Source organism: Phaethon lepturus, unplaced genomic scaffold, assembly GCF_000687285.1.
Source record: "Phaethon lepturus isolate BGI_N335 unplaced genomic scaffold, ASM68728v1 scaffold2522, whole genome shotgun sequence".
Lineage (NCBI taxonomy): Eukaryota > Metazoa > Chordata > Aves > Phaethontiformes > Phaethontidae > Phaethon > Phaethon lepturus.
In genome coordinates this window covers 126,417-154,301 of record NW_010521134.1, presented here as the reverse complement: position 1 = coordinate 154,301, position 27,885 = coordinate 126,417, and the positions used below count along the sequence as shown (strand labels likewise).

The 27,885-nt window shown below is 39.9% G+C and overlaps 1 protein-coding gene across 2 annotated transcripts in view; it reads right to left on the bottom strand.

The window, feature by feature from the left end:
* SYT1 (synaptotagmin I) overlaps positions 1–27,885 on the bottom strand; it is a 127,463-nt gene that overhangs the window by 94,289 nt on the left and 5,289 nt on the right. For both annotated transcript variants that reach the window (XM_010281408.1, XM_010281409.1), the window contains exon 2: positions 517–701. In XM_010281408.1, the coding sequence (XP_010279710.1) occupies positions 517–701 (185 nt within the window). The remainder of the gene's footprint in view (positions 1–516; positions 702–27,885) is intronic.

The following is a 27,885-nucleotide window of genomic DNA, read 5'->3' as shown; positions in this document are numbered from 1 at the left end:
CGCTCTTCCTTTTCAGTTATTTTCACTGGTTTCTCTGCTTCTCATTTTTTCTTCTGTACTGTTGTTTCTTTCTCTGATGAACTTTTTCTTTGTGTAAAAAGAGATTTAGAGTTCAGAGCTACTTTTGTTTTTCCTGTAAACTCAGAAATACTGCTAGGAATATATACAAACACTGTGCTAGGTCCTGGTCAAAGTCTTGAAAAAGGACAATGAAAATTGCTCACATTTGCTTCATTTTTGGGACAACCAAGATAGATACTCTCAATCAACTTGCCCCTTCCAGATGAGTCATTATACGCCTGCTCATTTTTTTAGCAGAGCAGGGAAATTGGCTGACTGCTTTATCAGTGACACCACACCCAGATTCACCTTTTGTGATATCACTGAGAAGATGCTGCCAATCTATCTCTCTTCACAGAGCCACTACAGAGGCAACAAGCAGAACGTCTTGTAGACACATAAAACAGAAACTTTCAAATGCAACTCAAGAGTTCAAGAAAAGGAGAGGTACTTTACCTGGTCTTTCATGGTTTTCCCTAAATCTTTAACATCTTTCATGTTAATAGCATTCTTCCCTCCCTTCTCCTTTCCCTTCTTCTTGTTCTTCTTTTTGAACAAGCATTTCTTACAGAGGCAAAAGCAGCAGGTAAGGATTAATAGGACTGCAACTATGGCTATGGCTATTAAGGCCCAAGGTGGCACTGGAAGAGAAAAAGAAACACACACAAAAAGAAGGTGGTAAATTGTTAGTAGGGTTAAATTTAGAAACAAGTACGTTTCTTTCACAGTTAAGCCTTTTTCAATGAAAATGCCTTGCAGAAATACCTGAAATCCTTTCAAAACTATCCTGTCATAATTTGTGTATTTCTCCCAAATGAGCATTTGCACACACAAAGCCAATTTAACACATCTATCTATTTACATGCCTGGTGACACATCTCAAACTCACTTGCAGTTATTTTGATTAATCAACCATCTGAAAACAATATGTCCAAAATATTTACACTGTGCAAATCTGTAAAACACTCGACTCATTTATGCAATTACTTGCTTCTTTCTTTAATCATCTCCCCAACCCACCTGGCATTGTGGATGAATCGGGTGGAACTGACTGGGAATTTCCTTTTTCTGGAACGGCATCTGATCTGCGCAGTCAGTTTTAATGAACAGCCCTTCTCTGCCCACTGCTGTACTTGACAAGACTTGCAGACTCCTCACAACAGATGCAGGTCAAGGTCACCAGTAAAGATTGACCAAGGACAAAAGACTGACCAATCCAAGGGTGTTTGTCCTATTCACTGTCGTGCCCTAACGCTAGCAAGGTTTCAGTACATAGCTGTATTCTCACCTATACTTTCCAATAAAGAAAAGTGTGTGTTTCATTTATTCATTCAGTCCAGGACATTGAACATGGCTGAAGCATGAATAAATAACAGAGAATACTTACTATGATAAAATAGTCTTGTTAAATATTAGCATTTTGGAGAAAAAGGAATTAAGATGACACTTAAACACAAGTACTCCAGAAGGGAGTTATCTTCATACAAATCAGCTTTAATAACCACCGATACCCAGATTTATCCAGAACACCTGACGAAACTTTAAATCTTGTTAACTGTCGTTTTCTAAAAATCTCAAAATGCACTCAGCCTATCACGTCTGCAAGATATTCTCTCAGTGCATTACCTAAAGGTCTCTAATATGATACAGAGCAAAACCAAAGAGTGAATCAAATTTGACATGTTGACGTCAGTGAATCACAGAAGGGAATGGACAGTATAAATAGAGAAAATTAATTGCTTAAAGGAGCTAAGCAGAATGTGAAGCATGGTCACAGGAACTTCCACTACAAATTACCAGTTCAGGAAGAGGACAAAGCACCTACACCTTCTTTACTTTAAATTTAATGACGATATTTCTTTCGTTCAAATGTCCTTGGTGACAGATATAAAAATACTGCAGGAGAATAATTAAACAATAATTTCTGTAATACTTTTGCGCCTCCAAATGTTCATTAAATGCAGCTGCTATAAAAGGGAAGCTGTACCATATGTAGAACAAATGGGAATTGATTACTAAACAAATGAATGTTAAAAGATAAACAGTGAACAGACTAACAGCTGTTTATGGGATGCATTTTATGGAGTCAGCAGCAGCAGTTCTGCAGTTGAAGTTGCATTAGATCTGCACTTATCACAACTTAAAATCTGTATTTCATGCAGTAGTGATTTATTTTTGTCTCCAAATCTTGTGTGGTAACACATTTTAGCACAATTGACTCCCCTACAATTTTTTTTTTTTTTCATTTAGAACTCACAAATGTAAAACCATTGCCTTTCATAGGCAATGTGTGTTCTTCTCAAATTCTAAACTTCACATGTATACTTAATCAAGACACTTAGCACCTGAAATGGTATTTACGTAACACTGTACTTTATATCTAAGCTAATCTACAGGAGTTATGTCAATATGAAATGAATGCTGTGCCCAAATTTATCAGCTATTTGTTTTGCTGCCTTCTCAGCGGTGCTTGAAGCATGACGCCAGTGAATATGGGGAGCAACAAGAATATGGGATGGGGTTCTGCCAGCAAGATGGCACCATGGGAGGAAAGAGAAGGGACACATCAAACACTGGTAAGCTGGAGAACCAAGGAACTGAGGAGACAGGGAGGGTGTTAGTAGGATATATACATACGCATCCTACAGATGAAAAAGCTTGTGTAGGTAAGTTGCGTGCCTTTGTGCTGAAACTGTTGTGTACACTGGTACTCTGGTGCTGCCACCTCGATTCTCCGTAGACTCAAGTCTACAGTCTTTAATTTTTCAGCCTTTTTACCAACTGTGAATAATATCTGTAAAAACCTTACTGATAGTATATGAACTTTCTTGTTTTTGCATAGTGGCTTACTTTGGAGATTCGTATTGATTAATTCCAGTTGGACTTTACCATCTCTTCTGCCAAGATTTTCAAAGAATTTAGTTTTTCCAGTGAAATAGACAACAAAGGGAATCTACAGTTTGAAGACTACCTCCATCTATATTGAACCAGTTTGATCAGGTTCAGTAGCGCAGTTTGAAGCCTCAGGAGGTCTTCAGGCATGGTCCATGGAACAAAAGACCTCTGTGGCAGCCAAAGCAGAATGGGTGACACGAAAAACGCAGATCCTGACCAAGTGACCGAGTTGTCAGGGAGCCAAAGCTTCTTTTACAACTTGTCTTACCCAGTGCCTGCACAAGGGGGTGCTTTGAAACAAGCAATACTTACCTATGCGATCAAGGAAAAGCTATTGCTTTAAGGATAATTAATATGTGTGTAAACTTTCTGGTATTTCAGTGCTATTTTCTTTGTTCTGCTCTTGTGGGCAAACACGGAATACTTGAAGCTGTCATGAATCGCTACATGATTCAGTGATTCTATACGGCTCTTAAAGACAAATCTATAGGAGGGGATCTATAGGAGAGAAAATGAAACGCGTGGCTCAGTCCCAAGCAATAGCAGGGCTCTGAAATCAGTAAGCACTAGGATTGTGTTGGTAATTGAGGCATTTTGGGTACCAAGTTTGCATCCGTCACTCATGCTGAACATCAGTCAGACATGAATGCAGCTAAAGGAATTGTGAACTCTCTCATCTCTCTCTGTTGGTGTCTACCATTAATGCCAGCCTGGGTTGTGTGCATATTGTGGGTCATTTGATGCATTTGTAGCATTTCACAAATACAGCAGCTGTGATGTACTTACATTATCATTTTAGTTTGGGTTTAGGAGTGCGTTTGTGTGGCAGATCTCCAGACCTCACCCATATACCATGCTTCGACTCATGCTGTGCAGCGGTCTAGGAGGGCATGATGGACTGAATGGGAGTATAGGCTCCCAGAGCTCACCTTATGGTGCTCCAACTGTAGAAGGCACTCAGCCCATGGGAGCAAATTTAATCCACAGCATTTGTCCACAAAGTGTGCAATGTGAGGCTTGGTCCTCAGGACGGACCGTTTCATTCCACTGATTTGCTTCTACCGCACTGCCCTAAATATAGCTTGTGTCCCAATCTGTCATTAAATCTTGTTCCACTGAATATGCTAGATTCAAAGGAAAAGATGTATTACTGAGTTATTCAATTTAAGAGCTACAAATTATGCCCTTTATGTAAAGATATCCTTACTTGGCCTTACAGAAAATGCTTGGAGAGGTACAGGCCTTGGGTCTAAAACTGACATTCCCATTAGACAATCTAAAATTATCAAATGCCTCGGGGGACATTTGACTCCAGAGGAAAGGCAGTAAGAGGGAAGTCACAAAATGTGTAACAGCATCAAAGTGCTACAGTCTGTAAAAGAGAATAAAATCCTTCATCCTAATATTTTTCTTCCCTTTCTCTGTGCAATGCCAGAGGAAACTTTATTAACTTAGAATCCAAAGAGAGGGAGGGTCAAGGAAGAACTGAAGACAGGAACTGAATTAAAAAGTGAAGACTTCCATACCAAAAATGCTGTCCACCGACAACTCCCAATTAAGCAGCTCCATTTAAACTGTGACAGCAAAGGACTATCAGATGATGGCAGCGTCCATATTATTCTGCAAAGGAGGCCCATGGCATGTCGGAATTGATAAATATTAATAATCTGTGTTTCAGAAGGTGCGTGATATTTAACAGGAAGTTGCAGCTGCCAAATAGTTGTATGTGAAGCGCATTGCATTAATCTAGTAGCCTGAACATGAGAGCACTGGTAGTTTTCATTTACTAAACCATAGTTTTATCTTAGTTTTTTGTGCTTACAGCTTCTAATCAGGAAGCAAAACCCATATAGAGCCGTATTCAGACTTTCTGTATAGAAACTTCCCAGGGGCCACATTCTGGGAATCAATTTGTCTTTCATTAGAAGTTACTTATAGAAAAAGAAAATGTACTGAGAGCAAGGACCCAGGTAATATATACCACTATTCACAGCAGAAGGAATACAAAGGTTGATCAATACAGAGAAAAGGAAATGCTGATACGTGGTAAAATGACTTGTAAAAGAAGAAGATAAAAACTGCAAATACATACTTACAAATACCAATTATGCTAGCCTTCAGGCTTATATAGCTACATTTCCACCCCAAACACTTTTATGTATGATCCCTTGCTTTAATAGCATGAAAATTATTGAAAACAATATTTTCACTTTCTTACATTCATCATACATTTTTTCTGTGGTTTAAGTTAATGATGTTACCTTTGACCCATCACTAGAAGGAACCATTACTAAATATTTCAACAAATGCTCCCATGCTGACATTTCCCCTCCTCTATTTTTTGAGCATATGCAGTTGCATAAGGCTATCTCTATGAATAGTTTATGGAAGTTACTGAAGCTTTAACTGAGCTAAGAGATGTGTGCTTTGACAGTGGAAGTTCCCCACATGCAAAACAGTCTGTGAAAGTGCACTGATCAGATGGGGCTCACTCATTGAATATACTCCTGCCTGTAGCTTCTTTGTCAGACATTATCATGCAAAATTATGCAAACTTCGTACGACTCAACATTCCAGTCTTTGCAAATAAACTGACAATGAATTTCACAGTAATCCTAGATATGGCTACAAATTTAGCCAAGGTGCTTGGACAGCTTAAGAATATGATGTGCCTACTGTATGGCCCCAAAGCTGGAAGCCAAAATGCGTAAAGTAATTAAAATATTTATCTGAAGGCAAACCCAACAGCTACTATTGGAATTTCCAGGTCATTTATGTTTATTATTGCTGGTATTAATTCACATATTAGGGCATGTGATAGGTTCTCTGCCATGGTAAAACACACCTACCCAACCGTGTATCTTCTTTCTGCAGAGCAGAACTATTTCCACCTCTGTTGCTATCTCTCTCTCCTTCTTTCCAACACGTTTTCCTCTCCCCCAGCTCCTCGCTGCTCAGTCTCATCAGTTCCTCTGCCCCTTGTCTCTCACGACACATGGGGAGAAAGCAAGGCAGGGCAGTTTCCAGGTGAGACGGGAAGGTGAGGCAGCCAGAGCGAGGAAGCGAAGCTGCCGAGATGTCTCCTTCCTGCAGGAAGTACCTCAGAGAGATCGCAAAGGCCTTCAAGCTCAAGGTTTCATCTATATGAATACTAAAATGAAAATAGCTCCTCTGTTAACTCTCGTTTGCTCATATTCTGTTTCAGTTTGATTCGGGGGGAAAGGGGCGGTTAACACAGGTCTCCCCTCGGCCGGTGGTGTCACTGCCGGTTGGGGCCGCTCTCCTGGACTCGTTTTCAGCTCAGCCACCATTGCACAGCCTCCTTGGTGGCCACACGGCTCTTTGGGAAGGTCCCTCCTGTGGGCTCTGGGGCCTGGCTACCCTTCCCAGCAGTGCCGTGCTTCTGGAGGGGGGCTGCTGGCTCTCCTCTCACCCTCTCACAGCTCCCATCCCTCCTGCCTGCTCCTGCTTCCCCCTTCCTCCAGCAAGTACAGCCCTCCATTGCCCTCCATGACAGAATGACATTCCCCCACGTGGCACACAATGGCCCAGAGGAGGAACCAGCAGCCCAGCTCCCTGCTGCACAGCCTGTTCCTTGTGAAGGACCGCAACGCTGGCCAGTGTGACAAATAAAACAGCCTCCGCTTTCCGGCAAAACCTCCAGGTCACTACAGAAAACAAGCAGGCAAAGGAAAGACTTTGGTGGAAGGTGCTTTCTAATCAAGTAGATAATATTTTTAGACTGATGCTTCCTATCAGTTCATGTATCTGCTGCCATAAAGCTTTTAAAATCAAATAAATGAATTCAGGCTCTCGATAACTGCCAGTGAAAGCACTGGGCACACTGAGCAGCTGGGGAAGATGAAGAAAGCTGGAGCCTTCAAGCAGACCTGGAAGCCAGACAGGTTTGCTGAAGGCTTTCCAAAAACTGTATGTACCAACACCAGCTGAGGCCAGATACTTTCCTGAGAAGGGACAAAACAACCCATGGGCCTAATATTCAACTCTGATGAACAAATCTGTAGAAGCTTGAGGTGACTGCTTTCCATCACGTGGACAATTGTATTTTGCGGTTAAAACACATTTCACTTTTCCTGTGACATACACAATATGTCGCACTTCAAACCTTGATTGGTAGTCTGAAGGGAAAAAAAAAAGTAAAAAAAGGTTGTGCAACTCCCTCTGAATTGGAACTGGAATTTTCAAAGGAACAAAATACTCCAGTCACATCAAACCCAGGACTCAGAAATCAAGAGAATAAGACTCAAAAGTAATGAAATTTGTGGGGAAAAAAATCAATTATGCCTATGTATATTAGATTTTCTTATCTGGATTCATTCATTGCATGCAATCAACACTGTTTTTGTTTTATCTTCCTTCTCAGTTTTTGAACACTTGGAAATGTTATTTGTGTCACATTTTCAAGGTTTACCCTGCAAATATGAGGGCCAGGGTTGTATTTCAATTTTCAAAACAGGAATCACATTTCTTGCATACCAGAATGATTCATGCATAGTACATGTTGAATATTATAAGTTCCAAAACTAGGCAAAAACTCCATTGACAATGAAGGACAAGATACTTTCGCTCATTTTTTAAGTATCTTATTATGCAGGGGTAAAGCCTTTTAAAAAAAGGAACTGATTTATGATTTCTGAGAAGATGAACTTCTAGAAACTCTATCTGTCCGTAAGCCAATGGTCTGTTAGCATATACAAACTTAACACAGGATGGTATTATATGATGGCCTAGGGTTTAAAGGAGAACAGCTGCTATTAAAAGAATTAATAACCATTGAAGTAATACACTAAGTTCCAACTGAAAGTAATAACCAGTTTTATTCCTTAGCGAGATTTAATATTCCTTTAGAAGGTCTGAAATAAAAACGGCTCATATATAGTACTTTTCATCAGTAGATCACAAAGTGTCTTATCAAGGAGGTAGGTAATAATATTGAACTGCAGAGATGCAGACATTAATACACGCAGAATAAAATGACTTTGGTTAGCATCGTATCGGACGCACCATGGGATCTTTGGTCTACATTACTGACTGGTGCAGTGCACAAGAAACAACAGGGGCTTAATTTGCTGCAAGCATGTTTCCAGGAGCACAAGTCCCTGCTACGTCTCTGCCAGCAGCGAGGTTCATGTAAGCTGCAGGTCCCAGACATGCGCCCTGCAGGTGTAGGGAGCCAAGTGCTGGAGGATGCCATGCGCGTGTCGCAAGCATGTGCACCAGATAGCAGCCTGGGGTGCAGCGTCAACCTCAGGTCTCACCTGAGGAAGCACCTCAAGCACCACCCTGGGGTGGTGCACGCTGCGTGGCTCCCAGCGCTGTAGAGGGAAGAGAAACTCACACCCAGAAGGAACCCCTCCAGCACACTAAATCACCAGTGCCGAGCGCCCCGCGCGACGGTAGAGCCAAGCACAGATCAGAGGTGCCCCGGCTCCCAGGGCCAGGCCCCTCAAGGCAGTAATCTTTCCAGCACATCTCACTGGCACCTCAGCTACAGCAGAGCCAGGAGCCTTAGGGGTTCACTTCGCTTCACTTCGCTTCGCTTCGCTTCGCTTCGCTTCACTTCACTCTGCTTCTTTCCAAGCAGCAAGTCAAGGGACTGCTTCCAGGTTTTCTGCATGGCTGTTTCATACAAAACAGTGATGCTGCTAAAAAGGACTGAAACACTGCACTTCCCACCCCGGTGTGGAACAGTTACTGTCAGCAGGGTAATTACTGTCCCACGGAGAGCATAATGACATGCTGTGCTCTGAAAATGTTCTAGCCTTGCAGAGTGTTTGGGACCTTAAAACTTAATTTTGTTTATCTCCATAGAGCGGTAGCATAAATAAAGAGGCTTAACTTTGATTTGTCATGATGTGCTACTTTGATAATAATTTTTCACTTCTTATTTAAAACTTTAAAAATGATCTTTTTTTTTTCCTGACTCCTGCCATCTTATTATCCAGCCAGCAAGATTGTATCCAGAGTCCATACACTCAGATAGAGCACTAAAGTATGCGATAGCACAGATAAATAGAATTTACTCCTCATACATACCAAACTGATGAACTTACCCATTGAAACAATCCTCCTGTTCCTCAGCCTTGCTGCCAGTTCAGATTTTCATTTGCCACCTTATTAAAAATTTTGGTGAAATTCTCCATGTGAAATAAGACCAAATGTCAAAATGTAAAGTATTTCTAACTTGTAAATAATCAAATCCTTTCTGCTTGTAAAAAGCATGACACCAGTTCCATTAGGACTTCATCTTTTGCCTGTGTCTATTACACAGCCTGGTAGAGCCATATTATTGACTTTGAACAGATACTAAGCAGGTCCATGTATCTGCTTTTTATCTAGCCCTTGAAAAGGCCTGGGATGGACCTCTGATAGATAAGATAAAGACAGGTTAAAAAGACTCATCTACAACATAGTAGATGAGTACTAAATATATATACATATATGCATTATATGTATATGCACTGTATCTGCCATGCATTTATTCAAGGAACATATGTATTCTGCAGTTAAGAATCACGGGAACAATTAATTTCTAAAATTGATCAATACTTTCATAAAAAGTATTCTAAAAAGGCTTACATAAAAGCTTTTGTTGGTGTTTTTAATTTTTTAAAATTCCTTCAGTAGGAAACCATTCGCATACTTAAGTATGGTAACCACTGAGAAAGGCTAATTTTTAATAGTTAATATCTAATAGATATCAACTTTTTGATATCTTCAATGTCCAGAACAGTTTAAAAAATATTATATTTCATAGGTGTAGTAGTGATAAATCAATTACAAAAACAATCAAGGAGCAAACCAAAACCAATCTCCTTCTTCCAGCTAGAATTAAAGCTTTTATTTAAATTTTTACTGTAGGTTAGGCCAATTGCAGTACATAGGCAGTAACTGCTCATATGAGAAGCCATATTTCTTTTTGTGAGAGGAATGTATCTGTAAAAGCATATTTCTTTTGCTGGGCAAAAGTGTATACTCAGTGAAATCAACTGAATATCTGCATTTCTTGATCTGTTATTTTAACTGTACAGATATAACTCTGAACAAGATTGTTTCATTAAATATTATCATTATTAATAGCCAGTCGTTTGTGTGTGGGCAGTGCCTAAAGGCACCAACTCAGAAGAAATGCCTCACCAGATTAGATAGAGCACACAGATGAAATAAAAAGACAGTCTTGCCTGAGAGGATTTACAGCGTAAGGTCCAAACCCTGTGTGGTGGGTACAAGCGCATCTTGATCTAACTGACTGCTCCGAAGAGCTGTGCCCTTGTCCACCCATCAGCCTACGAGAATGCACCAGGCTTGTACACTACCAGCTCCGGTCTGTCCAAGCACATCGCCTAGCACTCCTTTGTGTCCAACCCTTGCTAAACACCCCTTCTATCACCTCAACACGATCCTCCTAGGATCCTGTCCAACTAGGACATGAATGCCCTCTTTCTGGAGGGAACCCAGACAGCAAGCCTGGCACCTCCATAGCTCACCAGTGGCCAAGGTTATGGCCAAGAATGGGCCCTGAAACAAATGACACAGAAAACCAACAGACTCTCGTTGGCCAGGACCCTCCAAAAGGAATGCCTGAGCTAACTGCATTGCTGAGGCAATAGCAGTTAGCCCCAGACAAACCAGATTTCAACCGTAGCTTGCTTTGGTGTTCCAGGTGACAGCTTTTAATATGAATGCCCCAAACAAAAAATTGGTACATTCAATAATTCTTCAGGCCACACAGTCTTGCCTATTTTTTTTCATAAATAGTTGTATGGCAAGCACTTTCATGCTGAGCCCTCAGTGTGCAATGAAATTCCCTATCCCTAGTCACCATGACTCAAACATCCCACATGGTCCGTCACCATTGTTTCTAGGGTGTCAGTAACACCACGAATGCCCCTATAATACTTACGCACAGTTGTTGGCAGGCACAACCAGCATGACTCACGCGTATGTTCACAGAGATCATCAATAAGATACACTTTGTTGGTCCAGTGTCCTCTCAAATCTGGATGCAAGTGGATGCTAAGATTGCTAGGTAATCCTGGTCTTGGTGCATGGCAAGCAATGCCTGATGAGGTGCACCATATGCAGTCCTCACCGCAGGGGGACTAAGCGAGGCTGGCTGTGGATGTATGTATGCATTTTTCCAAGGGACCTCAAATTGTGTATTGGTTCAGTTGTGCAGGGGTATGCCAGAGAGCATTTCTGGCAGGTCCCTCTGTCCTTGATGTGGCACTCTGCTCAGCTCAGGAAAGGGCAGAGACCAAACTGTCCATACTGCAGGTGTTTGGAGAATGTTATATGGGTGACACTAGTTTGTGGGATTGGGGGCATAAGAGTGGCATAATTGGGGGCACTGTTATATGATGGATGCCCAGCAGGCCAGGGCAGCTAGGTGAGCTGTTCTGCAGCGTGTACTCTGCCAGATTGCTTGAGGAGTGTCCACTAAAGGAATGAATGGTCCCAGGCTTGCCTCAGGCATTCAAACGAAAATGTTTTCATGACCTCTATCAATTAAATGGAGGTGCTGGTCAGGATATTTATACCAGCTTTGCAAATTTTGAAGCAGTATGTATCAACAGCCCAGCTATCCCAAGCCCCATCCAGTGCTGGGATGGAAAGAGTGACCCATTCCCATGGCATGCCTCACCTTTGCCTCAAGAAGCACCACAAAACTTCCCTTGCTCCTTCTCTGCCAAGCCAAACTTCCCAAGAAAGCAAGACTGGCATGAATGTGCACAACAATTTTTACAGCTGTCCGCTCTGTTCTGCCAGCATGAGGCTGTCACTATGAAGACGCGTATCAGAAGATATTTTAAACACACAGTTTTGTGGAATCTGTGTGTAGCACTTAAACTGCTAATAGAGAAAAAAGAAATTTAATTTGATTATTCACTGACTGTATACAACTCAAGTCCCTTGGACAAAATGTTGTTCGCACCTGCTGTTTAAAAAAATAGCAGGCTTTGACCTCTCTCTTTTTAAGCGTTCAGTTTTATTTTAGAAGACAGAAGCAAAGAATCTAAATATGGGTTGTGCTCTTGCCTAGTATTTCGACCTCCTTTATTCTGCAAGAAGCTATCAAGGCTGCAACCCACATATCAGTAGTGGCCTTTGTAGGAAGAAATCTATTTTCAAGGACCTGTTAAGGTTAATAGCCATGTTGCTCTTCTTTTTCAGAAGCTCATTTAGCAGCACTATTATGATGAGGATGATGATGATTGATTACTGACTTCTGCCTTTTTGCACAAAAAGCATCATTCCTGATTGGCTAACTATAAGTTAGCATAAATGCTGTAATGGTCATTAGCTTTGTTGCAGGAACCACTGCCAAAGTGATAAATAGATTTGGTTTACATTAGCTACCAGCCTAAAAGCATCATTTGACCTCATTAATAGATCTAATCAAATCTGGAGTTATGTTCCCTAAGAAGGAAGACTATCCTTTTTAGGATAAGAACTCTGAGGCTTTTTTCTGGTCTTCATAAATACAAAAGCTGATATTTAGTTCCACTGAGGTAAGGTCACAATTCTCTCCAAAATGCTTTATGCAAATGCTAGGCATTCAAGTTTTTCTTACTTCTTGTTCAGCCTGGAAGAAATGAAAACTGCTGCTAGGAGGCTCTAAAAGCTACCTGTACAAGCCCAGCGAGGCCGTTTTTCTTCAAAAAGTGGTCAGTTTGCTGAAGGCACCAAGAACACAACCTTTGTGTATGCATGACTGGAATGTATGTCAAAATCTACATCAAAATTATATGGTTGATGCACAGATATAACTCTTCAGGTTTGTGAACTGAAAAAGCTGCAGGCTGCATTTGATCTCTTAATCCACATTTCCTACATATTACTTGCAAATTGTTTCTCCTACCCTTCATCTTTACTTCCGTAAGGTGCAAGTATAGCACGCTCCTCACTGTTGCTGTGCTTCTCGGTTTGCCTACCTAGCAATGTTAGAATTTATTAATTTAGTATGCCTGGAATACGTTTTTTCTCATGTTGTGATTCAGTCTTCTGCTAATGAGCCTGAATATTTAATTTACACAAACTGTAGTAAGGCCCTATATTCAGCTAGGCCGTGAATATGTGTTACAGCTGTAACCCAAAGTTGATAGTTTTAGTTTAGGGGATGATGGGGTTCTGAAAGAAGTCTGGAAGATACTGTTTTATAAGCACACATATTATCCTGAAGGACAGTATAAAATGCTCTCATATAGTGTGGATTAATACAGGGAGTTTGTCCTGATGCTTTCTTTGTCCTGTTAATCTTACTGGCTATCAGCAGAAGCAACTACTATCAGTTTGTCCCTTAAGACAGCAACTCTCCCTAAAAATCTCATCTAGTACTTTTATCTCCCCTTTTTGTTTAAACTTGACATAAAGTAGAGGTGAAGTATGACTCTGCAAGCTTTGGGACAGAGGAAGAACCATGACAAAGAAGCCTCTTTTCATCAACTTTGGTATTGTATTTGGTGATTGTTGCTTATTCTAAAATTCAGCTATGTTGAGAATGGGAACCAGAAATCTGTTCTCCTCTCTCATTTTGGCCTATAGTTTGAATTACTTCCTACACAGTGCCATGACTTCAGCATGAGTTAGAAGTGCTGTCACACATTAGAGCTTCTAGCTTGATGAAGGAACTTAATCTAAGTCTCTCCATTTCCTGGAGGAGCACTCCATATATATAAAAAACCAACACATATAAAAAGTGATGAGATGTGCTACCCATATAGTATCAGAAGACCCATCCCTGTTCCATTCCTATCCCCATTCTCCAAAGAGAAGGTCTGTAAGCATCTGCCCTTTGAAGGGGAATTTTCATTCCCCAGTGTTAAGTGGACAGATGAACCAGTCTGCTGCTCTGAGACGTGAGCTAAGGGTTTCAGATGAAAATCCTCCATTTTGAACACCTGTACCTGGCTTGCTGCTGGACAGCCAGCCTGGGAGGTTTTCATCATTCTGAGACCCCTTGACTCCCACCTGTGCTGAGTTTGAAGTTCATCCATATAATATTGAATGCAGGCTGCAAGCTTTTCTCAAATTATGTCAGTCATTTTTCCTGGATATGACAGAAGGAAATAAATGCCCTCTCTCAGTACCAGAGTCCACCTTTGATTGTCTGCAGTAGGCGTCAGTTTTGCCTTACACTGCCCAAATGAAAGCCAGACTCATTCTAGGCACTTACATCGCTTATGGGATCTAATTGTATGAGCTCAATTCACAGAAAGAGCATCCTTTTCCTCCGTCTCCATCTGTAGTGTCCTATTGACACTGAGCGTGCTCAGCATGGATTGATCCTACAAGTACGTCCAGGCCAGACTTTCTCCTCTAAGGGAAGCATCCCTGTAAGGGCATATTGAAAACTCAGTGTTGAAATGTTACCAGCTTCTTCTATTCACCGGGAGGAGAATCGGAAATGGAACCTTACACCAGCTCTGAAAATCAATTATTAGACACTCTTGTTTGACTTTGCTGCAGTAAATGGTCATCAGGGTCTGACTCAAAAGTTCTACGTTAGGATTGGATCTACAGTCCTCTGGTTGACACTATTGACTCCATTGTTTTTCATCTTCGAGTTTCTTTCTGAATGATGGTTTGCTAATTGGCATAGTCAGAGAAAAGTATTATTTTCCTTTTAAAGAAGGAAAGCCAGGAGAGGATGACCTGTGACTTGCTTTCAGGATCACAAAGAACATCACTGAAACTTGAGTGGTCAATCGAACCCCATGCCCAGTGTACACTTGTCTCCTGAGACTGGCATATTTCCACTCTAGTTATATTTTGCTCCAGTATTTACAGTCAACCTTAGCAGCTGTTCTACACGGACACATTTTCTTATTGCTATTTAACAACCACTGCATCCCCTCATTGCTCAAAAATGCATCCCACTTATTAAATTCATTTAATTAAACTCCATTCTTCTCATTGGATTAATTTCATTGTTACTGATCAAAGGGACTGAAAAAATGATCAAACCTTAAAATTAAAAGTACACAGCAGAGTTTTTGCTTCTCTCTCTATATAAATACAATTGAACTTGAAGTGATTAACCCCAAGTTTGGCCAGAATAAAGAAATAAAAATTAAAAGGGAATGCCATAACTAAGCATAGGAAGAATAATCACTTCTGGAATTAAAAGTCAGTCTGCTGAAATCAATGGCCATGGTCCTGATGACTTCTGTCCAGCGAGTTTTCTGTTCCAGGTTTCCCATTCCTCTTGCAAGTACTCTGCCATTAACTAAAGCAGCAGCTGTTAAGAACTTTGCAATAGCTAATCGACAATTCTTTCAAACCTGTAGCATCACCAGTAATGAACAATTAATCCTCCATCTCCTCAGAACTGAGTTAAGCTCAGAACAGAAAAGGAGAGGCAGCAAAAGAAAATGGGCTCTGTGAAGCATGAAGAAATAAAAATGAAAAGATCATAAAGAAAACAAACATTAAGGGTAGAAGAGCAATCAATAAAGTCCAAAGCTTGCAAAGATTGTCTTGAAAAATAAGTACTCTAAAGCAATTTAAATAAATATAAATGGAATTCTCAGAAAGATTTATTTAAGAGTGAATTAATTCTTCAAGGCAATTTCCTTTTTTCTTCCTTTGCATGATTGTCTCTTAGGCTACTTCACTTTCTGCATATGGTGCCACATGACAATAACAACACATTAATCTCCAAGTTATAAACGTTCTTCCGTAGTGATTATTCCAGCAAGCAAAAGGTTAACACATTTAAATGAATGCAAATAAGATGGTGGTTTGTTACTGGCTGAAAGTGCCTCAACACAGACTAATAGTGATATACAGATGCAACTTTGCATCTGCAGTCTAATTAAAACTAACCTAATTAAATATGGTGCATCTGTAAAGCAGCTTGAGCGCTGCAGAGAACACACAGAATTCCTTTTCTAGTTGGAAAAAGCTTCCACGAGCCAGCGTGTTTGCCATTTCACTTTATTTGAAACCACTTTAATAGCAGATGAGTAATCAGCAAATAAATTCTCTGTAGCTGCTTTGGAATTGTTCACTCACAGAAGCAGTGATAACGTATCCACAGGTACATTACAACAGCAATGGAGGCCACATTGACTGGGGGAGGTAATGTCCTTTCATTAGGCAAAATGATACAGATGGAAAAAAGAAAAAAGTTTGCAGCTGTAAGTCAACATTCAGCCTCACTTTTTAAAACAAAACTCAACTACAAAAAACCACTTTTGCAGATATGTTATGTTACTCATGTGAGCTGTCCACAGGAAAATCAGGCATGATCAAAACCTTGTCCTGTTGAGGGGTTTCTTTTAAAATATTCTTATGACAGAATACCTGTTTTTCCCTGGCAAATAAACATTCCACAGACATTGTGTTGAGTATGAAAACTTATTGCTCTCAACTGAAATTCTGCCATAAGCGATTCTAGTACTGAGAACTAAAATGGCCACGAGGTAATAAAATTATGTGTATAACTCTCTACCCAGCATACAGTCTACAGGGTGTGAGACCAATGTAAAAGAATAAATTCCAGTGTTTTATCTTTCTTCTTTCCCTCTCAAAAACTCAGGTAAGAAACTTATTGTTAGAAAACACTCGAATTCAGTTTGGATGAGACTCTGAGCAACCTGATCTAGTTGAAGATGATCTTGCTCACTGCAGGGGTGTTGGACTAGATGACCTTTAAAGGTCAAATGCCAAAAATGCCAAAATTTTAAGATTCTATGAAAACTGCCTTAAAATGCTTGTATCAGCAATTCTCAGATGAAAGAAGGTCAAAGGAGGACAAATCTTGATGAAAAGTTCATCACAACATACTTCCATGAGGTATTACAGTAGACAAAGATACTCTGCATATTCCCACCTTAGAGAAATAGTCTGAACTGTCTTGATCTTGTCGCAACCTAAAATAACTATCACAGAATCACTAAAGTTGGAAAGGACCTTTGAGATCATCAAGTCCAACCATTAACCCAACACCATGTCCCCTAAACCATGTCCTGAAGTGCCATGTCCACACATTCTTTCAATACTTCCAGAGATGGTGACTCTACCACCTCCCTGGGCAGCCTGTTCCAATGCTTGACCACTCTCTCGGTGAAGAAATTTTTCCTAATATCCGATCTAAACCTCCCCTGGCGCAACTTGAGGCCATTTCCTCTCGTCCTATCACTGGTGAGTTGGGAGAAGAGACCAACTGTGTTTGTATAAAGCCAGATATGAAGGTACGGTGCTTGGCAGGAGTCTGAATTCATGCAGGGTAAAGAGGGTCTTCAGATCTCACTGTTTTTCTTGTTTCTCCCTTTCTCAAGGCTCATCAGATTGCTAAAATGTTGAATTTAGTAATATTCGGACTGCTAAAATGTTGAATTCCAATATGTCCTTGACTCCGTGGGACAGGCATGTTCCTGGGAAATTCTCCACATTGGGCCACACTTTGTGTTAGAGCAAATTCATGGAATGAGAGCATGCAAGAACTATACTGTAGATATGACACCCTCCTACAAGGCCTGCAAATTGACTCTTCCTACCATTTTTGATGAAATATTAATTGTATGAAAAATTGAGATAGTCTTGAGAGTAGAGCTCTGGAGACTTTTCTTGGTTGGTACCCTAACCAGTGACCTATTTACTGCACATAAGCCAGAAGCTAAGCCACTTCTCTCACAGAACAATGTTCCCTAGTCCCTGGGTCTCCCACAGAGGATTTCTGTATCAGCTTCAGTGAGAGGGATGAGTAATGCGTTCTCCATGCAGCCTAACCTATAGCATATAGACTCTCTCTCTTCCCTATGGGGTGAGATATGTGGGCTTAAACTTGTTCAGGCTGAGTAAGATTCCTCCTCTGATGATAGTGCCTTAGCAACTATCCTTATTACAAAATAAAATTGGTGACAACACTATCAGCATTTCCCTTTCCTTCTTTAGCCCCACTGTAGTCCCACTAGTTCCAAGAATGAAAATACAACCTCCAAGTAAAAAGAGCAATAGATAAGGCAGATAAACCCCATAGCAAAAATTTGTTCTGCTGTTTGAAAAAAAAAAGTACATAGAGGGCTCTATTATCAAAAAGAAATCATAAATGATGAAAATTCTCAAAATTGTCCCATTAAAGTAATTTTCTTTGCTGCCTGATGTTTCTAGACAAGTAGAGCTCTGATTTGAGTCCTTTCAGTTGTAAATAGGTCCATTAATTTCAGCAAAACTATGCTGAACAATGTTTGTAGGATTATGTCTTGAGGTGATCTTACTAACATACAGGAAAAAAGCATCGCATGTTTTTGACAGCATTCCTTTAACCTAGGAAAGTGTGGTGACTCATAGAAAAGGGATATTTTGGTAAGTCATAACTAATTTTCAAATGAAATGTCAGTCTGAAATTGCTAATCAAATAGTCATTTTCATGATTTTTTTCTATATGCTGGTGTGAAATTTACTCCATTGTAGAAGCTTGCAAAAGGCATCCTTCATAATTCAAACCCTGTATTAAGGTGAGGTTTATGTGCTGCACAGGCTGTCACAGAGGCCCATGCAGCAGAATGGATATCCCCCTTTGTGAATATGTGCACTGATAGTTAACAGTATTGTGCACTACATTAAAAAGCCTTAGGGTAACAGAGACTTCAAAAAAATTGTGTTTTCTTTCTCCTAAATATGTAACATGAAGAAAAGTTCAAAATGAAAAGCATTTAACTTTATACAAAGGAAATCTAGATTTTCTGGATGTTGTGTTTTATCATGGTATCATACATTTCCTAAGGAATGAAAAGGAGACTGTCAAATACATTGTTATTTTTGCATCATATTTTGATTTCAGTGCAATTTGGAGCTTTTAGAGTGTCGTACAAACATGTGGCTGTATATACATTGCATTAAGGACATTGGCTTAAGGACATTGCATTTACTTGTTTTACTCTTTATTGTGTATTATTTAATTTACTAATTGGTCATTTATTTATTGTTTGTGAATTTTTATTTATTACTTTTACCATTTCTCTTGTATTACTTTGATCACACCTTTTTCCTTCGTTCGTTCAATATATAGTATCCATAAGACAAACTGCTTTTGTAATGTCTGAAAGCCTTATTATGGCTCAGCCACCTTTGAACTGTCTTTAAATGAGCATAGAGTTTTAAGCCACCTGGTAATTTATGTATGGTAAAAAACTGGTAAGATACAAGATACAGTAAGATAGAAATTGTTTTTAAAAACAACATAGGACAGCTGATGCAAAATTTCTAACTTCTAGACTTAAAAGTCAACTATATTGGTGAGCAGAACACTTCCTAAAATTTGAATCTTAACCCTATGCTGCCTTTGCTATATTTTCATTAGCCAAGGAATATGATTTGCCCAAATTAACTCCACAATAAATCTGTGAATATTTGCCTCACTTTCTGATCACCGATACTAGCATATTACATTGTAGTACAGCAAAATTAGGACTTGTTTGGTGAAATCTCAAAAAGGGTTTCCAGAAACTAGTAGATAACTTCTGCTTATTTTGAGATGACAGTCTGGGTGTTTCTAATCAGACTTGTCAAAAATTCCTGGATCTGCTAGGTGGTGAGGAGCCTGTCCTTGAGCTGAGGAAAAGGAAGACAATACTCCTTTTCAATGGAGCTTCAGAGCCAAAGTTATGACCACATGCAGGAACACTATAGTATATGAGAAGTGCTGTTGGCAGAGGTAAAAATGGGCCAATAAATTTTATTGTTATGGTGAAATAGACCTTTAATAAGGATGAAGTTTTTTCTCCATTACCTGCAGTGTGCAGTAAACTTGGAAGCTAATATTTTTGTGCTGTGACTAGTATTCAATGTACTGTGACTAGTATTCAACCCATCCCAGATCATAAATAACTTACGTTGGCAGTGTTGTCCCAGGAGAATCCACTAAAGTAAGCGAAGCTAGCTATATTTATTCAGGCACATCATGGCAGAGGTGACACTTGGTGAAAGAAGAAATCCTTCCCCAGAGCAAAACTAAATGCCATTTACCTCACTGCTGATGGCTTAGAATCATAGAATCATCTAGGTTGGAAAAAACCTTTCAGATCACCAACTCCAACTGTTAATGTAGCACTGCAAGATTCAGTATCTCTGCAGTGGCTTCCACAGATTTAACCACTGAAGAGTTAAAAATACCACCCCAAAACAAACCTTATTTAACAGCTCTCTAGTCAAAGTATTTTAATTACAGCCACCATGTAGACTATATTTTGATTGATAGCTCTTTTATCCCTTTATGAAAGCAGTTTCTGACAGGCATACCCCTTGCAAGTGGCTAGTACTTGTTTAATTGGCCTCACATGCCTTCAAGTTGAGCCAGCTCATGCCAGGAAACAACCTTCTGGAAGCCAGCACTGTAACCAATTTTCCTTTGGCTTCTCTCTAAAGTTGGCAATGCTGCAATTTATCCTGCCTTGTCTCGATTGTTGATCCTTATCTGAGGTCACACACAATTTTGCTGACTGCCATTGACATCGCAGGGTTATACGTAACACCTCTTTTCTGTTCTGACTCTCCTTCCAGAAATGTTTCTTGTCCAACTCGTAGCGTAGTTAGTAGCAGTTAGAAAACACTTAAGCATGGGTATGAGGTTTCCAGTTCATGGTTCAGTGCAGGAACGTTCAACACATTCATGGGGTAAAGAACAACTACTGACAGGAGCCCTGTAAGTCTTGAGCATACAACCAGCTAGTCTTAGCCTCTTGACTTCTGCCACTGTGACAAGAAAAAAATGTACATTTTATAGTATATTAGTCTTGAAGTTGGTAAAAAATAAACATCAGTATTCAGTCTGTTTTGCTAAAACGTTAGCTGAATGCTTTTCGCTCCTTCTTAGCAAGTTTTGTATGCAGTAGAGGGAAAAGACAAATACGGTTTTATATTTATTCTTTTTTATCAGAAGTAACCTATGGCAAACAGACAGCCTGGAAAACGGAGCACAGACTGGCAAGGGCAGGGAGCCTCTGCCTCTCTCAGCCATATGTCAAAAAAATTTCAGGGGCTTTAACCTTCCTCTTTTCTCCTGTAACTGTATTCTTTATGAAAGTCTTAGCATGGTAAAACTGTTTGTTTTTTTTTTTTTCTGGAGAGACAGAAAGTGTAAATGAGAGGAGGAGGTGCTGTGTGATGAGAGAAGCAGGAAAAAGTAAGGAAAAGAGGCAGTAGATGAAAGATGGTGAGAAAAACTGGAGTTGTAAGTCACAAATTGGTTATCGTTTACTTTCAGATCACAGATGTGACCTCTAATGCTTACAAGCCATACATCTCGTCAACATACTCTGTAAGAGTAATTCGCAGAACATCAGACCTACTGACATGGAGATTGTGAAGACATATACTGTCATTAATGCTCATCTGTTTGGTGGAAGCAAATGTTGAACCTTCTTGGAGAAAGAATCACTGTGGCTTTTTATTTTTTTTTTTATTTTTACCTTAGAAAAGGCAATTTTAAGTTCCCTAGCATCAGGAGAGTAACATAGATATTTTACAACTCTCAATTCTCCACTCCCCAAATGCCAGTACAAACACAATACTGATGCAAAGCCCCTTTATTTTCCTTGCCCCATAAAATATTGTGGGAAAGCAGGGAATATCAGCATTGCTCTGCAACATCAAGAATCCTCATTGACACTTCAGTCTCCTAACGGCTCCCAACCCCATTCTGACAATGCTGAATGAGTAACAAACTGCTGTAATTCAACCTCCTCACAATTTGTGTATAGCCTCGTTAAGGTTGGGACTGGACAGTAAGTACATTCACCTACAGCTATAAGCATGGACATAACTTATTTTAGTCCTATGTTGACCTAAGGGTATTATAACTTTTCGTCACCTCTTACAAAAACCAAACGAAAGCAAAACCAACTTTGAAACAGAGAGGCTTTATAGCACTTGTTAATCTATTAAAAGTGATCCATCTTAGCATGGATGATACATGACTGCTACGGTGTATGCTCCTAGCACTTTGTATTTCCCACTGATAGCAGGGGAAAGATTAAAGAAGTCTGCCCAAACAAAGAACTATCAGTAGTGTTGGAGGCAACCCTAGAATTCTGTCTGCAAGAATTAAAGTACCGCTGGGGGTCCAGCCATTGAAAAAGTCTTGAATCCTGTGATAGTCTGATGCTGACTTTCAGATGTTTCTCAGCACCGAAGCTAAAAGGAGGGAGGAATTAGTGAGGCATCACATCTGCTCTCTGCTCATTGCCACAGCGCTCCAATACACGCACCAAAGAGCTGAACAATTCACTGAAGCTCATGGATGATCTAAACCCAGAAGAAAGCTAAACAACATCATCTGCCAGTATCCTGGATCCCTCTCAGGCATAGAAAGCGGCACCGTGGTGGCCTGCTTCCCCCTGAGCCAGTAATGCTGAGGAACAGCGACGGAGACCTGCTGATGCAAGGGCTGCAGTACTTTGGAGGAAGCATAAAACCAACGTCCTCAGCTTTTGTGGTGATGAAAGATCCCCTGGGATTTTCCCAAAAGGATTGTAATGCCTTACAGCCCCATCCAACTCTCATTAAACTAAATGGAAAGAACCTCAATCACTTCTATGGAAATTGGATGTTTGCAGGGTTGGCCCAAATCCCAAGTGAGGTAATTACATTCTTCCAACGGTTGCCATTGGAAAATTTCAGTCCCTCCCATCCCAAATGATCTCAAAGTAGCACTCTACTGATCATTTAAACTAAACAACTGCCCTAAATGCTGTCTTTTTTTGACAACAATAATGAAAATGTGTGTCGTGATAATAAGCCATGTGACAAAAGAGGGTACAACTCTCAGCAAGCAGCCTACTAAAATGAAATGGAAGGTAAAAAAATTACAGTGATATTTATGAAAGTCTGAAAAGAAGTTTGCTACTACCACTAATCATGTGTATGGTACACGTCTCTCAAATTACATCACTTGTAGAATTACAAACTTTTAAAATAACCATAACTAAAGTAAAATTAATTTATGTTAAAATATGAATTAATGTAGCAGTTCATTAGGTAAATTGCAGCATATATTAGAAATGTAAGTGTTTACAGTCTTGATCCTCCAAACCACTTTTGTGTAACAAATTTAATTTGACACACTATTCAGGAGCTTAAAGGTCAGTACACATTTAAGTACCTTACTGGATTAAACCTTTTGAAATTCTAAAATCTGCTATTTATCATTTCAGCACCTGAACTCAGCCTGCATGCCCACATTATTCTTGCATGGCTATGCCAAGGAAGAATGTACTTCTGTTGCCTTTTAGGTTATTTACAGGAGTGGTGTAGGCCAGTCAAGAAAAAGACTTGAAAACAAGAAAAAATTCGTTCACCAATTTGCACTCATCTTGCACTGCAGGGTTCAGCTAGTGTTGCTATGCCATCAGGGATTCGGTATCACAAATTATTTTACCTAATGGGGACACAATTTAGGGGATTGTTTGTTTGTTTTCTTTTCCTTTCCTACCAGGAATTACTGGGATAAATATTCAGTTCAACAGAATAAAAATGCTTCTTGTCATTATCAGTATAACATTATAGCTACTTTTCTTATTCTAGGTGGCAGTGAGATGTAGTAGTGATGTTGGGCATATCCATGCACTTTGCAGAATCAAAGCCCAGCTGTCAGTAGGTTCCTAACAAAAATGACCTGTTGCAAATCAAGGATGTTGCACAGTTTAAACACTTCAGTTAATGCATTAACTGAATAGAAAGAAGTTTTTTGTAAAGTTTCCCCCTTTCCTTTTGCCTCTTCCTACATACCTGTGCTTATATCAAGAAAAGCAGAGTGCACAAGTATTTTTGTACCATACAATCACTGTTAAATGCATGGCTGTTTCAGAATAGTCAAGTCAATTTTGACATTTGTTCATGCTATGCTATCAACATTAATGTTATGCCCTGAGTTCAGGTAACCTTAAGCTTTCCTGTTTGTCCACTGGTCCTCTCCATCCCCCATACTACTTTCTGTCATCTTGGCCATCTCACTGTCCTAGGACTTAAAACTCATCACTAAATATTTCATGAGGCAAGAGAGTTTAGAAATTGTTATTCTGGAACAGTTTCCTATAAAGTGATTACCATCACTGAGTTGTAATCTAAAATGCTACGCTAGACTGAAATTTATGAATAGTAAGCTCTCTTATCTGCCTCTGTCCTCCTTTCCTTGCCCATGCTGCAAGTAAATCTGCACCCATGGCCTGTTACAAACAAATAACTGATTCTGGGGCTGAGACCTGAAATGCTGTATTCCAGCTTAGAGCATGCGTTTCCTGAAAATTGGGTACTGAAGTCTTAGAAAATAGCTGGCCTTGGAAAAATGAAGTTTGAAACCTAAGGAAGAAACAGGTCTGAATGTTGGGTTAGCAAGTATACTGCTTGTGCTAATTTTTTCATTAGCAAAAGTTCTGAGTTCTGGCTAGGAGAGAAGTGTTAATAAATACATAAATTAAATAACACAGAAGGAAAATAGAACATTCAGTGAACTCTGGTAAGGAAGGACCATAAAAATATCTATAAGAAAGGTACCAATTTTTTATCAACATTGTTGACTATGTGAAGAATATATTGCCTCTCTACAAACTGTTTGCAGTAAAAAAACCTAACTAATGCCTGTCCTAGTCCTGGAGGTTTCCTCCCCACTGGGGTTCAGCCATATGGGGAATGGTCCTGACACAGTTCTCGGGGAAGAAAGTTTCTCATCTGGAAATGACTTTCAATCCTATTGGCAGTTCACCAGCTTTAGGATACCCCTCCCTTCTTCTTCAAGGAACTGCCACCCTTACTCTACTGTGTCAAGCAAGTATTTTTTGTTGCTGCTTCAAACTGACAACAGGGGAGCTGCCAGCAAAGGCTGAGGAACATCATTCAGGCTGCAGCCTAAAATATCTGAGTTCCTGGTCTTTCTGAGACTAAAGGCAATCAGGGGACCAAGCTGGAAAAGAAATGCAGGATTCATGGGGTCAGACTCTGCAGCCTCGTGTGGGACATTTGTTTAAGAGTAAGGACCCCCAAATACCCGGTGTTATTTGTTTATTTTGTCCTACTGCATTTCACAGCAAAAGGCATATGCTTTCTTTCCTTCAGCCAGGTCTTCAGTCCAGTGAGTTCCTTCGTTCTTCATCAGATTGTACACTGATGGAATAGAGTGAACCAATTCTCTCAAAGTGAGAGAAATAAAGTCCAGGGAAAAGTGTTTTCATGCTGTGAATCTGTCTGTTTACAAAGGCCTAACCTAGGGCTCTTCCTAGATATCAAAGTCTGTGAGAGCAGTACCATTTCAGACGCATCTCCCTCTGGTTTTTCCTTCTGGATATACCTGGGCTTCCTGTTTCTATGTCGTTCTGAAGAGACCCAAGGCATTTAACTCAAATTTGTGAATTTGACTCCCAGAGCCTGGTTCCTAAAAGGTAAGTGTAGAATCCCTGAACATTTCTGGACCTCTTTTTCAGATGTGGGTTGAAATGCCTTTCCCATCTGAAAGGACAAACCTCAACTTTCATTTTGGCAGCTCTTGCTGCAATAGCGAAACAGTGCCAGCTACAGTACTGAAACATGCCCCTAGATGATATAGGGGCTGTGAGCAAATTAGGGAGCTCTTGCTGAAGTTGATAATTAAGATTAGATTCAGATTCAGAAACCTGCACAGGAGTAGGCAGATGGCTCGCTCAGCTGCCAGCTGGAACTCAGCCTTCATGAGGCAGTTATTCAAGTTCAGCAGCACAGCTTCCTTCTGTGGAGTCAGAGCAAAGTCTACCTATACCAAGATCCTTCTGAAGATTTGAGGCCACCTCCACAGCTCTTGCAAACTGGCTGCGTGTTCTGGAAGAAGTAGAGATTTTCAGATCTAGACCAGTTCAAGATCTCACTTGAAATACAAGCCAAGACTAAAATGAGAAAAGGAATGCAAGAAAGGATGCTATGGACCTATAGGTATTTATAAACCCTCTGGGAAGATTTTAGTCTGGATAACTCTCATCCGAAAACTCACCCAGTTCTAAGTAGAACAGTTAACAATAACAACAAAGAATGTCATTCATGTGTTCCAACCTACAACAGTGCCTCAGAATAAGAGGGGCTTCATTACCTACTCTTGTTTCTTATAAAAATGCAAAAGAATATCTTCTAGCTTGCCACAGTGCCTAGGCATAAGTAGCTGAGGTAAGGATGGAATATCAATTTTAACAGTAATTCCTATACTTTCATTGCCCATTTATACCATACTTTTTAAAAGCAAATCTTTTAACCATAGTCCCAAGTGCTTTTTTTTTTATGCGCTACACTGCTGAGAATCAATCTTTAAATGTATTCTCAATTTTAAGTTCAGAATGATTGTTCCATGAACTCTCTTTATCGAGCATTTTCAGAGCAAGATTACAAACTGAATTATAACAGATAATGGGTAATTTCTGTAGACACTTCATCTGCAGGTAAGTTTGAAAAAGACTAGAAAAGATTGTGTTTATTTTATGCATGTAAACATCATTTTAGTGCACTTTCCCTCACACAAAGTAATGAAATTTTAAGATACATTCCCAATACTGAAAGGAAGCCAGCAACCATGTTCAGTTTTCTCCTTGTAAATTGAATTCTCTACTCAATTTATAAGGCACTGGCACAACTTGACATATCTATAGTGCAATAAAATACCTACTAGAGTTGTTGTAACATATAAAATAATAATCACAGTGATGTGCTAGAGGAGACCCTTGGGGGTACTCTGGCACCCCTTGTTAAAACCCTGCCACCAAACCAAAGGTAGGTGTTCACCCCTGTTTCTGCTACAGATTAATTTCATCCCCATGGCTGTAAAAGTTAATCTGAGCAGGTTTTTTTTCTTATATTTTGCTGAAATGTTCTCAGCATCATGTATTTTACAGGAGAACTTGCTTCTCCTTGCCCTTCTTTCAGATTATACAACTCAAAACCAACTGCTGTTTCTGAAAACAATGTTTCAGACACATGTAATCAACGATGTATACTTCTTTTTGAAACTGAGGTTATGCCCCCCATGTGCCTCTGGCCAAGTGACATTATTTCCTTTCAGATGGGGCAGTGCATTCTCAAGGTGCTGTAGAAGAGGACATGGGTTTAGTGTGCGACTGGGGGTGGACAGTGCTGCAGCTGATGATCTGGTTTAAGTTGTGGGACTCTGCTCTTCTGATTTCTCCTTTCCTCCTTGGCTTGCCCCTGAAGCCAAGACAATGGCCAGTGTAGGAATAGGGTCATCTCTCAGACCTAAGTGTGTCAGATGTGTCAGGGTTGAACTTGCTTTGATCAGAAAGGATGTGTAACCTCCTGGTGAGCACATGTGCTTGCTGGTGCTGGATCAAGCTGTGGTCTGCAACAGCACTTTTGGGACAGGCTAGAGCAGCGTACCTCTAACAGCCTGAGGTTCCTAGCTCAGTCCTGTATGAGGATCAAACTGGCAGCTGTCATGGATCCAAAAGTTTAAGTACAGGACATATTAAGGGGATCCTATCTGAAGGCATATGGAAAGAACTCATGGATTGTAAAAATTTTCATGATAGAATCATTCATTAAAATATCAACAGAGTGTATCAGGATTTCAGACCATGTGCTCTTCTTTCCAGACAAGATTTTCATCCATGTTCTCCTTCATAAGTTTTTCACTTCCATTTTTCCACAGCTCAGTATCTATTTAGATTCTTTGGATTTAAAAGCTGTATTTTCAAGCCTCCTAATTTCAAGCATTCAAAATATGCTGAACCCCTAAAAATAATGAAGGTATTTTCTTATTATGAGTTTATAGAATAAGAGAGTTGAATTGTTTTTCTTTGTCTCATGATTTTTGTGTCTTCTGGATGTGTGTGGGCAGTATTTTCAAGCTTTTCCCTACTGGCACGTGACCTAGAAACTTATATTCACTGAAAAAAAATTATTCCGAAGTTCTCATGCAATCATGGAACTTGGACTGAG